Consider the following 16,343-nt stretch of genomic DNA (forward strand, 5'->3'; position numbering starts at 1 on the left):
GCAGAGGATATGTTATTCCTTCCCATCCAAAGATACTCAGTTAATTCTTGTAGCTTGAGAAAAAAAAGAAAAGAAATTACAACTGTAGAAATATCGCCTTGGCATTTATTGGAATGCCAGCATTGAAATCCAGATTTTGGTACAGTACAAGGCTATCCAGTAGAACTGAGATCTAGGCAACAGTGACGGTCCACCAACAGTCTTTCAAACTGCATGTTCATATATTAACACAACTTTTTTTTTTTTTTTTTACTTTTGTTGTTGAAGAGGTGATTAATACAAATAAAGAGGTCAAAGGAAAAGTGGTGACAATTAAGTCAAAATCCTGAAAGAGGAAATGTTGTCTCAGTGAACACTGGGGGGGAATATCTATTTGAACAGGTTCATAATTTTTTTTTATCTTCAAATAAATATTTCTTCCAGGTACTGAGGGAAAGACACCCACAAAAAAAAAAACAAAGAAGAAAGAAAATCAGGAATGGTCTGTTTTTTTGTTTTATAACAGTATGTTTTTATGTTTGCACCCATTTGATAACTTAATGATCAAAAAGGTGGTTTTATTCAATGACGTTTGTGGAAGTGATCTATCTAAGCATGACCTGCTTTCATATAACATATAGCGAGAACCCAAACCCTTATACACACAGAAGTGCATTTATACAGGACTCATGTTGATTAATTACATATTACAACCCTGTGAGGAGAGAATAAGTACATAAACGAGGCACACAGAAATGAAAAGATTTATCACCTATTATTAACCTACTTGCGGTAAACTTTTTTTTTTTTTTTTTTTAAATTCGAGTATCCTTTTGGGGCCGAGTCACCTCGTTCCTCTAATTTTGCGAGGATGTCGCCACACTTTTGGCAGTTTTGTTTGGTCCACTGTCGCTCGATTTCCGAATGAACAGGCCTGTCGGAGCGTCCGTGCAAAAGGCTCGTGGGACTTCCACGGCGTGTGAGGTCTCGCGACGCTTCCTCCCGGGTTCGTCTCCCATCGGCCTAGGACATGACTCCGAACACGGGGTTGTGGCGGCAGATGCTCGGCCCGATCTCCTCGTAGTCTTTCTTAGTGTGGCACACTTGGTAAAACTCGGGCTGCCGGAGACAAGAAATTATGCTTAATTTATCTTCAACGAAAAACAAAGCGTGAGTGTGTAGCAGAGCCTGACTTGGGGTCTGAGGACTCCAAATTTTTTTAGGGAGTATACAAATTTCCATTACCAATATATTGGTGGATATGAATCTATATATGTGTATGTAAACTGATATGTATGTGTGTGTGTGTGTGTGTGTGTGTGTGTGTGTGTGTGTGTGTGTGTGTGTGTGTGTGTGTGTGTGTATATATATATATGTATATATATATGGATGTATATATACCGGATGTATGTGTGTGTGTGTATATAAATGTATATATACGGTATATATGTGTGTGTGTGTATAAATGTATATATACGCTATAAATGTGTGTGTGTGTGTGTGTGTGTGTGTGTGTTCTAAGATGTCATTATCAAGCACCTTCGACAAAGAAATGTAATTGGGCTTAATATTTTAAAATTTAATCTATTATAAATAATTATGGATAAAAATAAAACCTGAGTACAACCAAATATATGAAGACATACAAACGTAAAATTCAAAACATGAATACACATCTTTTCAGGGTTTTTTATCTGGTAGAATAAAAGTTTTCAGCCCATATCACCAAACATAAATCCCGATAACTGTATGTCTGTGAAAGGCTCATATCGGCCGATTTCTGTCGGCCAAATGATGAATCGTCGTGCTCCAATTTGTAGTGCAATACATGAGGCTGTCAAAAAGTTGATCAAAGTCTGGGGCACATGGGGAAGAAAAACTTCTGCATTTATTTCTGATCGGTTATATTCAAGTGAAAACTCAAGTTAAGAAACCTTCAAAGGTTCCTATCTATCAAAAATAAATATTACAGAGCTACAGGAGGAGTGATGTGTTGTTAGAGAGGCTAGAAAAAAACACTGTTTTGATACTCACAGTTGACGCCAGCATTGAACCTCCGAACCAGACTGCGTATCTCTGCATGTGATGGGTGACGACTTGCACGTCAATGGGCTTGGGCTGCGGAACAAAGAGATTCGTGCATCAGAGAGAAAAGCCGGAGCCTGTTTCTTTTCCACATATCCGCGCAGTCAATATAACAGTACGTGAAATAACAATAAAAAATACCATGGCTTGTGGACGAACAGTCAGACATTTTTTTCCCCCAGAGATTCCCAAACTTTTTTGTCGCCGTCTCACCTTCAACTTGCCGCCGCTCAGCTCCTCGCTCATTTTCAGCCGCGCGTCCACGGTCCTCTTGAGGTCCCTCTGCATGCGCCTGCCAAAGTCCCTGAACATGGTGGAGCCTCCAGAGAGCACGATGTTCTGCGACAAAAGTGCACATTAACAAAAAAAAGCAAACAACCTTGTGTGTTACGTCGCGTCGCCGTGGGCAGATGCGGGGAGGATTTCTGTACCTTGTACAGTGGACGCCTGACGTCGATGGGACAGTTCTGGATGACCTCGTCCACCACCTCCGAGATTGGCTGGGTGAAATCTGGGTTGGCGAACTGGACAAGAGCAAACGGATTAGAGTGGCATTGACCAGTTTTCATTCAAAGGGGCAGAAATCTAACATTTCCTCATCAGCAGCAGCAGCAGTGTGAACACAACATCTTCAAAACGATCCATCGCACCTCAGGATGGAAGAAGATCTCCGGCCCCAGGAAGCGCTCGTAGCCGACATCGATGGAGAACTCTTTCTTGCTGATGGCGTTGACGCCCGTGTACTGTTTGATCCACTTGGAGCCGTCTGTGTCGTACTTGCTGAACTCCTTAACAAGGTCAGGGCAAACGTAGCTGAATCGCTCCTGGAAAAAAAAGAAGAAAATAAACAACGTAGTTCAACTGTTATTATGAAATAAGAATGTTATGGAGCAATGGAGGACCACTTGGTAGGCACAGTCGACAGTAAGTAGCCGCTCTAAATGTTTTTTTTCATCTCATGGGAACTTTCAAGTGAGCGAAGAGTTTCTGTAGCTGTGCTGACATCTAGTGGACAAACTCAGGGGTGCATGACAGTGAGAGGAGAGCAGCATCACTTCCACTTCCTTTTATGGCTCCGTCTCTTTGTAGATTTCAGTACAGAAACTCATGCAAGAATAATAAAACTTGACCTAACCGACTGAGCTGATGCTGTGTGGATTGGATAGCTTCCAGTCAGGTTTATGTGGTGTTCATGAACTTCCTGTCTTCGACATACCTTTCACACATATCTGGCTCACAATTAAGAGCCAGATCTATGAGTATTAAAATATTGTTGCTTGGAGCTCACTGCTGTTGACAGAGGGAGAACAGGCTGCAGTGTGCCTGTGCTCAGGCTAATGCTGACAGCAGCGGTTTCTGTTTTCTGCAAACTTTTGACACATTTGAGTTCTTGTTTCTGCTGATTTCGTCCTTTCTTTTTTTGGTGCTTTCCTGACTGCAAAGCAAAGCAGTTGCCAACAATTTTTCCGTGGGCAGAGCATCTAGATTTCATATTATTGATAAAATGTCTTTGATAATGACATGCCCAATTACCTATTGTGATACCCGATTATCATCAGGCTATATTCCTAATACAAGAGAAACAGGTGAAGAGCGAAGAAGTTTCCAACTTGAAACAAATGACTTGTGACGTTTAGGACAGGAGCAGAGGACATGTAATAGGAACTCACTCCCTACAGGATCTTATTTACATATTTATAAAACCCTTATGCTTCCAAATATAAAAGTTAAATAATAAAAAGAAGACATACTGTTTACTTTTGGGTGGAGCATTATTTTCAGGGTTTAAAACAAGGAGTGGTTCAGAATAAACCTGCTTTGTCACTTTCCTATTAAGCATCAGTTACTGGCAGCATTCAGAGCCATCTCCTATGATTTCAAACAAATACAGTTAAAAAGAAACGCAGACATTAACACCGACCTTGACAGCCTTAGCTGTCTCCAGAGACTGCTCCGGCGGTATCCCCACTTCTCGTTCCCTCAGTAGCTGTTGGATGAAGTAGGTGATGTCTCGGCCAGCGATGGGGATGTGCTTGATGCAGCTGCCGATGACGTAGCCTTCGGCCTGGAACGCACACATATCCACGAGTTAATGGTTGGGGAGGAGGATGGTGGAAAAAAAGGAAAAAAAATAAATAATAATAATAACAATAAGACCTACCACTGGGATGACGTGTGTGACTCCGTCTCCGCTGTCAATCACTGTCCCTGTAAGTGTCCGCTCTCCGACCTGTCTGGACGTCCAGGAGGCAGCCAGCGCCAGGACAGCCTGGTGCAGGAAACACAAAGACATATAATGCTTTTTCAGTTTTTTTGTATGTATGTAAAAGATCTACAAAATGAAATAGCCCAGGTAAAGGGAGCACCTGTCGTGAAACGGCCCGATACTTCCGTAATACGGCAACATCAACATATTACGGACATGCGGAAGGCATGTCGAGTGACTAGCTAGCACGCTCCCGACAAGGACGGGTAAAGCGAGAGCGAGAGAATTTCCTGCACCGCGCTGGAAGCGGTTGACCAATCACAACAGAGTGGGGGCCAGCTATGATTATGAGCATAATACGTCTCCTTTAAGTGGCAATAACGCAGTCCTGAAGACACCGGCGTTAAGCAGAGTAGCAAGGATCCACAATTACTGAGGCATAAGAATAAAAGCCAACTTTCACCAAAAGAATTGCATAATTCAGGGCCTCAGGTTACAAAGGGTTCAACATTTATGCATGATTCATGCTCTAGATTTCAGGGAACACAAGAGTGCAGCGTTTAACACAAGAGTGCAGCGTTTACATTAAAGTGGAAACAATCAAACAGACTGTGAAACTTAGAAAAGAGGAAGTGGGGAAAAAACAACCTCTGACTCAAATTCAGCCAAATCTAATTCTAACCACTGCCCACGAGTCTGCTTTCAGTTGTGTAAGGATTGGTTGTGAGAGCTGTAGCTTTAGGCACTCGTTTGAACTGGCCATAGTGACAGATAAATGGATACTGCTCAGTTGTTGGACACTTCGGCCTCTTTGCGGTGCCGGTATGAAACTTACCTGAACAGCGATGTAGAGACCTGGGACGTTGAACGACTCAAACATGATCTCCGCTGTGTACTCTCGGTTTTCTGGTGTGTTGAGGGGAGGCTCTGTCTGTAGAGAGAGATAGAGACACAGACAGATAAATTATGTGAATATAAAGCACCACGTCTACGTTTCATAACTTAGGAGAGGTTGTACTTGACTTTACTTCAGTTACACCACACAATATACAGTGTTGACAAACGCAGTCCTGCAATTTTCCCTATTTCTGTAAAACCTTTTGAAATAGATTATAAAATGAAATCAAATATCTTCTTTTGGTTAGAAAGATAAAAAACGTGAAATGCTGGTCTTACCAAAAGGAAGTAATGGTCTTCAGGTTCTGCCCGCAGATACTTGAAGATGATCTGCTCCATGAATCGCTCCATCAGGTCCCAGTCTTCCACTATCCCGTGACGAATGGGCCACTGGGAGCAGGAAAAAGAAAAAAACTGAGTAAGCACCGATGGACCGCCGAGGCCCTTCATCACACACACGCAGGAAAACCCACACCTGAAACTCAGTTCAGCTCTCAGTGCCTACCTTTGTCGCGTATGATGGTTTGTCGATGGCTTCGTCCCCGATGAAGAAGTCCAGGTCATCGACGCCTTTCATCATCCGGCGCTGAGCCTGGTCCCCGACCTTGGCGGATTCTTTGATTGCGATACCTGAAGAGGATCGAGAATGAGTGTTAAGCTGAAAAGACACTGTTGGACATGTGATTTGGACCACTAATGTAATAGTATGATCCTGAGCTTGGGTTAGGCAACAAAGAAAAGAACATCCTCATCGCAGGGCAGCTGTGGCTCAGGTGTAATAGACGGTCGTTCGCTAACCCGAAGGTCTGCGGTTTGATCCCCACTTTGCATGCCGATGTGTCCTTGGGCAAAGACACTTAACCCTAATCCTGTCCCGACAGAGTCCCATGAAAATGGCAACGGTGCGTTTTCTGTAGCAAGCCCGAAGCTCTGGAACAGTTTACCATTAACAATTATGCGCTCCACTCCCGTAATCATATTAAAGGTTAAACAAAAGAACGAAAATCTTTCTGTCCTCGAGTTGTTTTTTTCTCCACTTTTTTTAGTCTTTGTTTTTATTTCTTTTCATTCTATTTAATTTAATTCATGCACTTCTCCTGTACAGCACTCATCGGACAACTCTATTTATTTTAAATGTTCTTTTTCAATAAACTTGACTTGACACAGTAGTAGACGTTTCTCAAACAGTGCATTTGTTGGGGGCTATTTTCTGCTGTTTAATACATGTTATACTTTCTCCAGTGAGTATTTACAGTTAGTCCCAAAACACACAAAATCACATAACTTATTTTTTGGGGTTATCTATTAAACAACCTATTTTTCTGTAGCTTAATTTCTGATTTGATAACATATTCCATCACACAGAATTCTACTTTATGGCTATTTCCATGGGACGCTTGCATCAGTGACAAGTTGTCTAGCCGGTGCGCATCTCACTAGACCGTGTATGGTAAAAGGAAGTTGACCTGAAACTGTCCGTATTGTTGCAAATCAAAAAGGGAAGTGTCCCAATTCAATGGGTGTTTTGTTAATCGGGCTGCAACTAAGTGTTACTACTGCAGGTTATTTATTTTAATGAATCAATAAATTGTTTTGGTTTTTTCCCAAATAATTCCCGGCAGACCAAGGTGTCCATAGTCCGGGCATGTTGTGTTTCTGTCCACTGATTAGTTAATAAACATATTGTTGCAGCTCTACTTTACTGTCCAAATTGAGATCTAAATAAAAACAGTACACAATATTAACAGGTAATCTATTAATATGATTTCAACGATCATATAATTGTTAAAACCGCATTACACTAAAGCGAGTTCCAGTTTCAAAAAGTAAACAGACAGAAACAAAATTCCTGTTTTGGTCCATAACTAATTGACTTACATGAGGGTATGATGAACTGTGGTTCTGTGTTCCCTGCATAACCAAGCTTTGTGTACCTGAAAAGGGGGAACAGCAACAACAACAACAACAACAAAAGAGCATGAATGCTTAGTTACAGTTCGTTCTCCTTTGGTTTAAGTGTTTGCTAAAAAAAAATCAGAGACGCGAAGGAGACTAAAACAATCTGGATTACAAGAATTGCTGCTACGAGCATCGTCCAGGAAGTAACGTTATCGTTGCAGCTAGCTGCGGCTAGCTGCAGGAAGCTAACGTTACTTCCTGGATTCGCAGTGTTGCGAATACAGAAAACAACGGTGAGGGACTTCCGCGCACTGCATTTTTTTCCCCACACGAATACTGTGTTAGCAGACACGACGAGGGTGACGAAGACAGCGGATGCAGCTGGTCAACGTCGGCACCGTCCGGGCAGGAGAGACACACAAGCAGCAGGGCGTTAGCTCAACTTTGACAGCCGCGTATGTGGTCAATGGAAGCCAGGCTAATGCTAACTTAGCATTAGATTTTTTTTTTGTCCATCACTTACCCTGTGCCACAGTCGACAACACAAGCCGGCAGCCGACCAGCCATGCTCACTCTCCGTTAATCTATCTACAGGTATTAGCGCCCGATATAAACGGATTCTCTCCACGAATAACTGGCTTTTCAGCGGCAGCGGTCTTGAATGAACAGCGCTCTGCTCTCGGCCGATTGCGGACAGCTTCCGGGTTCGGTGAGGATTTTCTTCTAGTGCAGAGTCAGCAGCTTCGAAGGCGCAACGCTGCACCCCAGTGGAGGGGGACGGTTACTACAACCAAGTTAGACATGTTTTTTAATAGATAAATGGAGCGTTAATTCAATCCGTGGTCTTCCTTGAAGCCCAAAGTGAAGGCTCAAAAGAGATCGAAAGAAAGAATCGCTGACCGAGTAGCTCAGGGTGTTTGAGAACCATCATTTGAAAATATTGAGGTGAAGGATTTATATGTGTAACAATCAGATTTAAGAGCTACATATTCAAGGAAATAGACCTCGTGTGTGTGCTCTGGAGAATGTTGAAGTCCAGGTAAACACTCAGTGGCTGAAATACACGTGGAGGACGTGTCAACAGGTTTTGGATTTAACCTCCTTCAAACTGGCCCATCACTCCGTCAAATTAAGAAACTGTTAATAAACGAACAGACAATAGATTCATAACTTGCTGCTGTATTGTGTCTTGTCTTGGACGAGAAAACATGTGTAACCGGAAGAAGAAAATCTTCTCATACTGAATCATCCTCATATATCTGATAGCATAGCAGATTTTAAAAGCAGACATCCTCAAGTATGTTACAGGTAGTTTGGACAGTTAAATATTTAATGTTACATGAACAAACTCCACCCCTGTGGACTCGATCTTACTCAGTACATTCCAAGTCCCCGTCCCCTTTCTCACCCAGATGAATTCAATTGGAATCAGCCACTTCCTGTTTTCCAGTCGTCTCTTCCACGTGGCTCAAGGAGCCAGCATAAACACTTGGTGACTACATCCTAAAACTATCAACACATTTATTAGAATGTCTGTGTATTTAATTTGTCGGTGCTGCTTTTTCACTGCTCACATGTCTTAAGTGGAAACGTGATTGATTTGTTTGCTGATTGTACATGCTTCATATGGGGCACCGATTGTAAAGTGGCACAAGCTGAAATAAACAGCAATATGTTGCCACATTTAGGAACAAACAATGTCCCTTTTGACCAGATTTACACCAATATTTGTGAACTTGTGATATTAACATTTCTTGTTAAAGCATAGGATGTCAATGTTAAATCTAATTGTTAAAGTGTTTTACTTGACATGAGTCAAGACAAATTAACTTTAGATACTCACGATTGTCAGTAGACGCTAAAGCACATCCAGTTGCCATTGACTTGAAACTTATTGATATTTAACCAGTTTAGTCCTGCTTCTTCAAAATGTTCTTATTATGGACTGAAATGCTAGTTATGTCCTACTCAAATTCAACTCTTAATATTTCACGTGAGATCATTTTGGAGGTAACTGTGTGGCAAAATGCAAGCGCTTGTAGACTTGATGTGGATTTGTAGAACAAAAACCTGAACTTGCGTTTAAACTTTCACATGTAAAAAATATTCATACACATGTAACCTCAATTTGGAGTACAAAAATATATTCACTGAATTCAGAAGACAGAACCCAGGTGTGTGATTATTCTCCGAGTGAATATTTCCACATAGAAAATTCATATTTTTTGTGTTTTTTTCCTGGGACTTTAAATTCAGGTTAAGTGTGTAAGAATATATTTTACAAGTCAAAATTTCAATGCACAAGTTCAGATTTTTGTTCTACCAGAATCAGAAAACTTTATTGTCTGTCGTGACAGAAAATCATCTTTGGCGTCGTGGCCCATCATAAGATACAGAGCAAAACAAGACAAAACAGACAACTGACAAATATATTCGAGGATTCACCGGAGTCTCCATGCGATGTTGCAGCATCTCTTCCCCGACCCCTACGTTTTTCTGCTTCCTGTTTGGTTCTGGAAAGAGCTCACCTATTGGTTGTAGACAATGTTCACTTCACCATGTGCGTGAGCGAAGACTAAAAACTTATGATAATATCAAACACGGTTCATTTGATCAGAACGTCAAGAAGAGAAAAAGACCCACTTAAATTCACATGTTATCTTCATTAAATAAAAACAGACGAGTAGACCTGATGTGTGACTGGTTGAGTAGTTCAGGGTGTTAAAGAACAACTCTGAAGTTTTGAGCTCTGGAGAATGTTGAAGTCCAGGTAAACACTCGATGGTTGACAGAAATTTAAATACAAGCTCAGACCTTTTAAAGACTATTCTGGTTCAATAGGTGGCTTTGAAATGTGTAACTGATCGGAATATTACACATTGAGGACACGTGCCAACAGATTTTTGATTTAACCTTCTTCAAACTGGTTCATCACTCAGTCAAATTATGAAACTGGGAATAAATGAACAGACGATATATATGTATTGTCTTGTTTTAGACACAAATAGAAACTGGAAAATATTCTATACTGAATTATTAGATCTGTTAATATAGCAGATTAAAAAAACATTAAAGTATGTTTCAGGTTGTTTGGACAGTTAAATAGTTTATGTTACATGAACAAACGCCACCCCTGTGGACTCAACCTGACTTAGTACATTCCAAGTCCAGCCCCCCATCTTCCCCTTTAACTTCAATTGGAATCCTCCACTTCCTGTTTGCCAGTCGTCTCTTCCACATGGAGCATGGATCAAGGAGCCACCAGGAGTCGGCGCACACGAGAAACAAACATTTGGTGACTACATCTTCAAATTATCAACGCATTTATGAGAATGTCTGTGTATTTAATCTGTCGGTGCTGCTTTTTCACTGCTCACGTGTGTTTTAAGGGGAAAACCTGATTGATTTGTTTGCTGATTGTGCTTCAGCCTCAATAGCTTCATAAGAGAAACACACCTGGTGCAAATTCTTCAGTGATGGCAGGTTAAGGACAGTGATGGAGGAAGTGAAATCAAATAAAGAGACAAAAGTAGAAGTAATGGGTAAAAAATAATAATTTGGAAGTCTGGCTGAGTAGCACAGTGAGGTAGACATCAGATTTGAAGTTTTGACATTGATTGTTGGGTCAATCCCCAGCTTGTTTAGAAGAAGTCAAAGACTCAAAGTAAATAGTCAAGATTGAACCCACAATTCAAAGTTTCAGACACAACACTTAACAGTCTGCGCTATTTGATCAGAGGTCCACCTTCCATTTCCTCCAGGTATTGAGTGTTTACTTTGGGTCATTGACTTCATAATTCTCCAAACCAGCTGGGGATTGAACCAACAACCTCAAAATGCCAAGCCCGTTAGCTACCTTGCTGAGCTGCTCAGCCAGACATTAAAGTTTTGTTTTGTTTTTTACTTCTACATTCTACTCAGTACATTCCTAGTCCCCGCCCCCTTTCTCCCCCCATACACTCAATTGGAATCATCCACTCCCTGTTCGCCAGTCGGCTCTTCCACATGGAGCATGGATCAAGGAGCCTCCACAAGCATTTGGGGACATTTCAATGTAGATATCAGCGGCCTCGTTCATGAACATGTTTTGTTTATGCAACAGCATAGGCCACGAGTTTCTCTATGATGGATCCATTGCACGAATTAGACGTTGCATTTCTTTTGTTTGTGAAAGAAACCCCATTCCCCCCATACAAATGCATCTCTTGGTCCGGTCCAATTACTGGGCCTCTGCATTTAAGTCGACTCCACCCTCAGTCAAACCATTTGTCCAAACCAGGAAGGAAGGACTGACGCAGCAGACACGGTAACTCAAAGACAAAGAAAATTGTATATTACAAGAAACTGACAAAACGGTGTAAACCAATTTTGTGCCCCTCACTTAGAAAAGTGTAGTGTCAAATAACAATGAACAAGAAACTTAAGGAAAACTTTACTGTTTGTTTTTGTTATTTTAAATGACTGCCAGGAAAAAATCAAAACCTTTCCTAATGATGCTAGTGTGTGAATCATTGAACCTATCGGTAATCTGAAATATGTGTGGTGAGACTGTGAATTTGACCTTTTTTTTGTTTTATCTGTGGTTGTGGATACAGCCATCACAGTAACGTACAGCAATGTTAGACTATAGATTAAGTGGATTATTCCCAAAACTGAGTACTTTGTTTTTACGAAAACATATAACCCTTGAATTTATTTTATGTAGATTTTTGTTCTGTTTTTGTTTTCAGAACCTCAGATGAAATTCCATTTACCTACATTGTGTTTTGGTTGACGCAGGAATATCAGCCACGGAAACCTTAAATCTAGGCTCTGAAATCAGTATTTGACTTTTGTATGATTTCTGATTGTCATGTTTTAACTAGACAGTTGAAACATTTCATTATACACAGCTCATTTTGTGCAAGTTCTTGCATCCCTTACTGGATTGAAGCTGTTGCCTGCAGGCGGACACTCAACATGTCCTTGTCTGCTGCTTAATATTCATTATTCTGAACTTGGTGTGAACTCCAGCATTCTTTGTGTCTTTTGGGGCAACCAGTTTGTTTTAACAGCAGACTCATTTCTAGTCACTTGATTCTCAAGCACAAAGACAGACGAAGAACAAAAAGGGGCCTCAATTGTACATTTTCCAGCTGAAATTGTGATTATTAGGCAAAAGTGTTATGCTTTAATCCAACATGAAATCCTCATGTTGTAAAAAGTAATTAATTGAAAAACCACTGCGTAGTGAATTTTTTAAAAGTGGCTCAGCATTTTCAGCTTTCTTCAAGACTTAATTTGTTAGCACCATTAAAACTTTGTTACACACATTGATAGAATTTATTGTGGAAATCATGACAATTTCATAGAATGACTACCACAGTAATATTATATGGCACACTAGCTGTTCACCCACTACAAAAATGCTGCTTTTGTTAGCGCGTATTCAAGTAGAATAAATTTTCATGGCCAAGCAACTTGCCAAAAATCATAAATTTAGGAGAGCCTCTGCCTTTAAGCAGCAGGTCAGGATCAGGTGTGCCAGGCTGGTAGACCACGCCCACTGCCACACACCTCAGCAGGAGGAACTTAAGAAACGAAAGACTAACCAGAAGCCCCTTTGCTCCTCCAGATGGCGCTCCACCGTTGACTCCAGCTGTCCTCCACTGTGAGCCTGACCCTGCGCAGGACCATCAAGCACCTCCGCCGTCCTCTTCAACCGGACCAAGGAGCTCGACCTCCGTGCAGAAAGTGCACGTCTTCAAGTCAGATCGTAAAAAACACAAGTCCTGTCGGGAAGCCTTTACTGTGTGTTAGAGATGGTCTGAGGAATTTACATTTGCTTATTATGGTCTAGGTAGGAAAAAGTATGTGCTCAAAAAATTCACTGATGGCTTGTGGATTCCAGGATAATAAATCACAACATTACAAGTTTTATATAACTAAAGTTTTTAATAACCAAAAACATCATAGCGTGTCTCAAGATGGAAATCTGATGCTGTTAAAACCACCAAGTCTTACAGTATATTCAACGTAAAAATGTGGTACAGTCAGTAAGTCAAAATGATCAAAATGGTCTGTGTTCTTCCACAGACCAATATGAATGTTTAAAATGTATATAGTTGAACTTTGTGATCAAGGTGTAACTTTGTTGTTTAGTATATTCTGTTACTTCCCTTTGTGTCGAAACTTTGTGAAGAAAGTTTGTCTTGGCATACATTCAACAATTCTTTTTTTCTTCAAAAGAAGTCTCCATGCAAAGGAAAGAAAGTATTATAATAGTAGTTTCTAAAAGATTGTGTTTGTAACTTTTTACTAACTTTTTTCTCTGCTTTTTTCCAGATGTACAAAGCAACAGGTCAGTATTTGATGTGACTCATCACGTCATATACTTAACTGTTGTTTTGTACAATGCAGAGGGGGACTGTAGTTCAATTTTAGCGTTGTTGTTTACACATAAATGTTTAGTATAACCCCCTACTTCTCTTATCCCCTACTTACCTTTGTCTTGAGGGGCATCATCACCCCTCATCCGCAAACCTCTCGGGGCCGCCCCCGACTTCATGACCTTCATCTGCACACAATATCACATGTTAATATACACCATCACGTTCATACGTTTGTTGTACATCAACCAGCACTTTGAATGTGGTCTTAGAATATTTCCTGAAAATATTAAAGTTGCACGTCCGCACCATTAGTCGTCTAGACAGAGAAGGATAGTGTTCTCTCAGATGCATTCGATTTGGACCCATGCAAGACTTGAACACTCGTGCAAGAATCAAACTCATGTGCCAGGATTTGCATGCAGCTGTTCAACCAGTGAGCCAATTATAAGAGCTGCCCACCCACTCTATGACTGTGCATCGATCTGAAGACCTAAAGTTTTTCCATCACCTGCAAGATTTGAACTTAACTCTAAGAGTTCAACTTATTCACACGAATCAGATGTTTAACCAAGTGAGATACTTGGACAGATACTTCTCAAGATCTACTCTGACTTTCTGATTGTATGCATTGTTCATGGGCCTCAAAGTATGTGCTCAATTCACCAGCAAAATAAAATATTAACTCCAAAAAAGTCAAAGCAGGTCCCAGAATTCCTTGATTGTTTGTGGATTCGATGAGAATAAATCCAAACGTTAAAAGTTTTATAACCAAAGTCTTTAAAAACCAAAAACATCATAGCTGGTCTCAAGATGGAAATCTGGAACAAGTCTGACGGTATATTTAACGTTAAAATGCGTCACATGGTGCAGTCAGGATACCTCCAAATGATTCATGCGTACATGTTCTACCACAGACCAATATGAATGTTAAAATGTATAAAGTTTCACTTTTTGATTAAGGTATAAGTATGTTGAGTAACTTTGTTATTTAGTATATTCTGTTACTTCCCTTTGTGTCGAAACTTTGTGAAGAAAAAGTTTGTCTTGGCATAAATCCAAAATTATTTTTTCTTCACAAGATGTCTCCATGCAAAGGAAAGTAAAAGTATTATTATAGGAGTATTAAAAAAATTGTGTTGTCTGCTTTGAAACTTTTTACTAACTTTTTTCTCTGCTTTTTTTTCAGATCTTTGTGCATAAAATTGTACAAAGCAACAGTTCAGTATACGAAGTGACTCATCACTTCGTATACTTAACTGTTGTTTTGTACAATGCAGAGGGGGACTGTAGTTCATTTTAGTGTTGTTTAGAGATAAAAGTTTAGTATAACCCCCTACTTATCTTTGTCCCGAGGGGCGGGGGGGGCTGACGTTCCCCGGCATCATCACTCTTCATCCGCAACCTCTCGGGGCCGCCCCCGACTTCATGACCTTCATCTGCACACAGTACCACATCATGTTAATACACACAATCATATACTCACCCTCCGCAATCTTTTCTGGGGTCCCTCCCGACTGTCCTCTCCATCCGCAGCTCACTCTCTTTACCGACCGGGATCCGATACCACTTTGAAATAGGACACGACCGCACTTGAGGCCGTGTACGAACCCACCACGCCACCCCGCGTGCTTACTTTAGTGAACGTTTCTTGTACATCAACCCGCACTTTGAATGTGGACAATATTTCGTGAAAATATTTAAGTTTCACGTCCGCACCATTAGTCGTCTAGACAGGGAAGTATAGTGTTCTCTCAGATGCGTTCCATTTGCGACTCGAACTTGTGTGATCAAACTCATGTCTGGATTTGCATGCAGCAGTTTAACCAGGTGAGCTACTCTGGCCGATGAGTGGCGCTGCCCACCCACTCTATGAGTGTGTGCATCGATCTGAAGACTTAAAGGTTTAGGTCTTAAGAGTAAAGTTCCTCTAACAGATGCAAGATTAGAACCCACGTGCATGTATCCTCAGTCCATCGCTTTACCTACTGAGCTACTCGCCTTGAAGCTTTGGACCAGTTCTTCACAATTAAGTTCCTGTCGGCTTTCGAGAGGAGGCACTGCTACGTTTTCATTCAACTTGTATGTGTTTTGTAGGATTTATGTAAATGAAAACACTGTTACAAAGTTTCTATTCAACACCTTATTCAGAAATAAGTTTAAATGTATGTTTTGTTTGAAGCAAATCACATTAGTAAGGTGGAACTAAAGGGAAAAAATAATTTTGAATCTCAGTGAGGTAAATGTCAGATTTGTAGTTTGGAGATTGTTGGTTCGATTCCCAGCTTGTTAAGAGACATTTGAAGTCTATGACCTAAAGTATACAGTCTATGTTGGAAGGAAATAGAAGGTGGACTTAAGATCAATCAACTTAGACTGTTAAGTGATAGCTATGAAACTGTGAGTTCCATCTTGAATATTGACTGTTTCCTTTGGGTCCTTGACTTCAAATTTCTCTAAACAAGCAGGGGATTGAACCAACAACCTCAAGATGTCACAACAGTGATACACCTCGCTGACCTACTCAGCCGGACAATTACATCCTTTTCCGAACTTCTACTTCTACTTCTTTACAAACATCTCACACTCAAGCAAACTCAACACTTCAAAGAGTTAAGGAAGGTCAGTGGGTTATGGTCTGTATAGACTATCACAGCAGCAAGACCAGAAACAAAATAGACATTGAAATGATGTGAAGCCCAGACCAAAGCAAGGGCCTCCTTTTCAATGACTGAATAATTCAATTGATGTGAATTAAACTTTTTTGAAAAAATGAGCCTCCGTCTTTGTTCACCGCAGTGTTGTTGGCCTTTTTGTTGTTGTTTTCTTTGCCTTGTCCATGTTAGTATTCATATTAGATGGATTGCAGTTCATTCCATTGGTTCACAAATGAAAGTTTAAAATTTTGA

At 40.6% G+C, this 16,343-nt stretch overlaps 1 protein-coding gene across 1 annotated transcript; it reads right to left on the minus strand.

The window, feature by feature from the left end:
• Positions 1–87: 87 nt before the first annotated feature.
• LOC118310381 (actin-related protein 3) lies at positions 88–7,775 on the minus strand. Its single transcript, XM_035633289.2, has 12 exons — positions 7,590–7,775; positions 7,046–7,101; positions 5,673–5,797; positions 5,447–5,557; positions 5,106–5,201; positions 4,226–4,333; positions 3,986–4,129; positions 2,715–2,888; positions 2,496–2,588; positions 2,278–2,403; positions 2,014–2,097; positions 88–1,098 (listed from the first exon to the last, which is right to left on the minus strand). The coding sequence occupies exons 1-12, from the start codon at positions 7,631–7,633 to the stop codon at positions 1,003–1,005; spliced, it is 1,257 nt and encodes a 418-aa protein (XP_035489182.1). The 5' UTR covers positions 7,634–7,775; the 3' UTR covers positions 88–1,002.
• Positions 7,776–16,343: the final 8,568 nt, after the last annotated feature.

Source organism: Scophthalmus maximus, chromosome 1 (genome assembly GCF_022379125.1).
Source record: "Scophthalmus maximus strain ysfricsl-2021 chromosome 1, ASM2237912v1, whole genome shotgun sequence".
In the NCBI taxonomy this organism is placed as follows: domain Eukaryota; kingdom Metazoa; phylum Chordata; class Actinopteri; order Pleuronectiformes; family Scophthalmidae; genus Scophthalmus; species Scophthalmus maximus.

What these genes read in the sequence shown, in the direction of transcription:
- LOC118310381 (XM_035633289.2), bottom strand. Translation starts at nt 7,633, where the DNA reads ATGGCTGGTCGGCTGCCGGCTTGTGTTGTCGACTGTGGCACAGG. An exon ending in TGAGCGGCGGCAAGTTGAAG is followed by an intron (nt 2,098 to 2,277) that starts GTGAGACGGCGA and finishes TTTGTTCCGCAG; the next exon opens with CCCAAGCCCATTGACGTGCA. An exon ending in GTTCAATGCTGGCGTCAACT is followed by an intron (nt 1,099 to 2,013) that starts GTGAGTATCAAA and finishes TGTCTCCGGCAG; the next exon opens with CCCGAGTTTTACCAAGTGTG.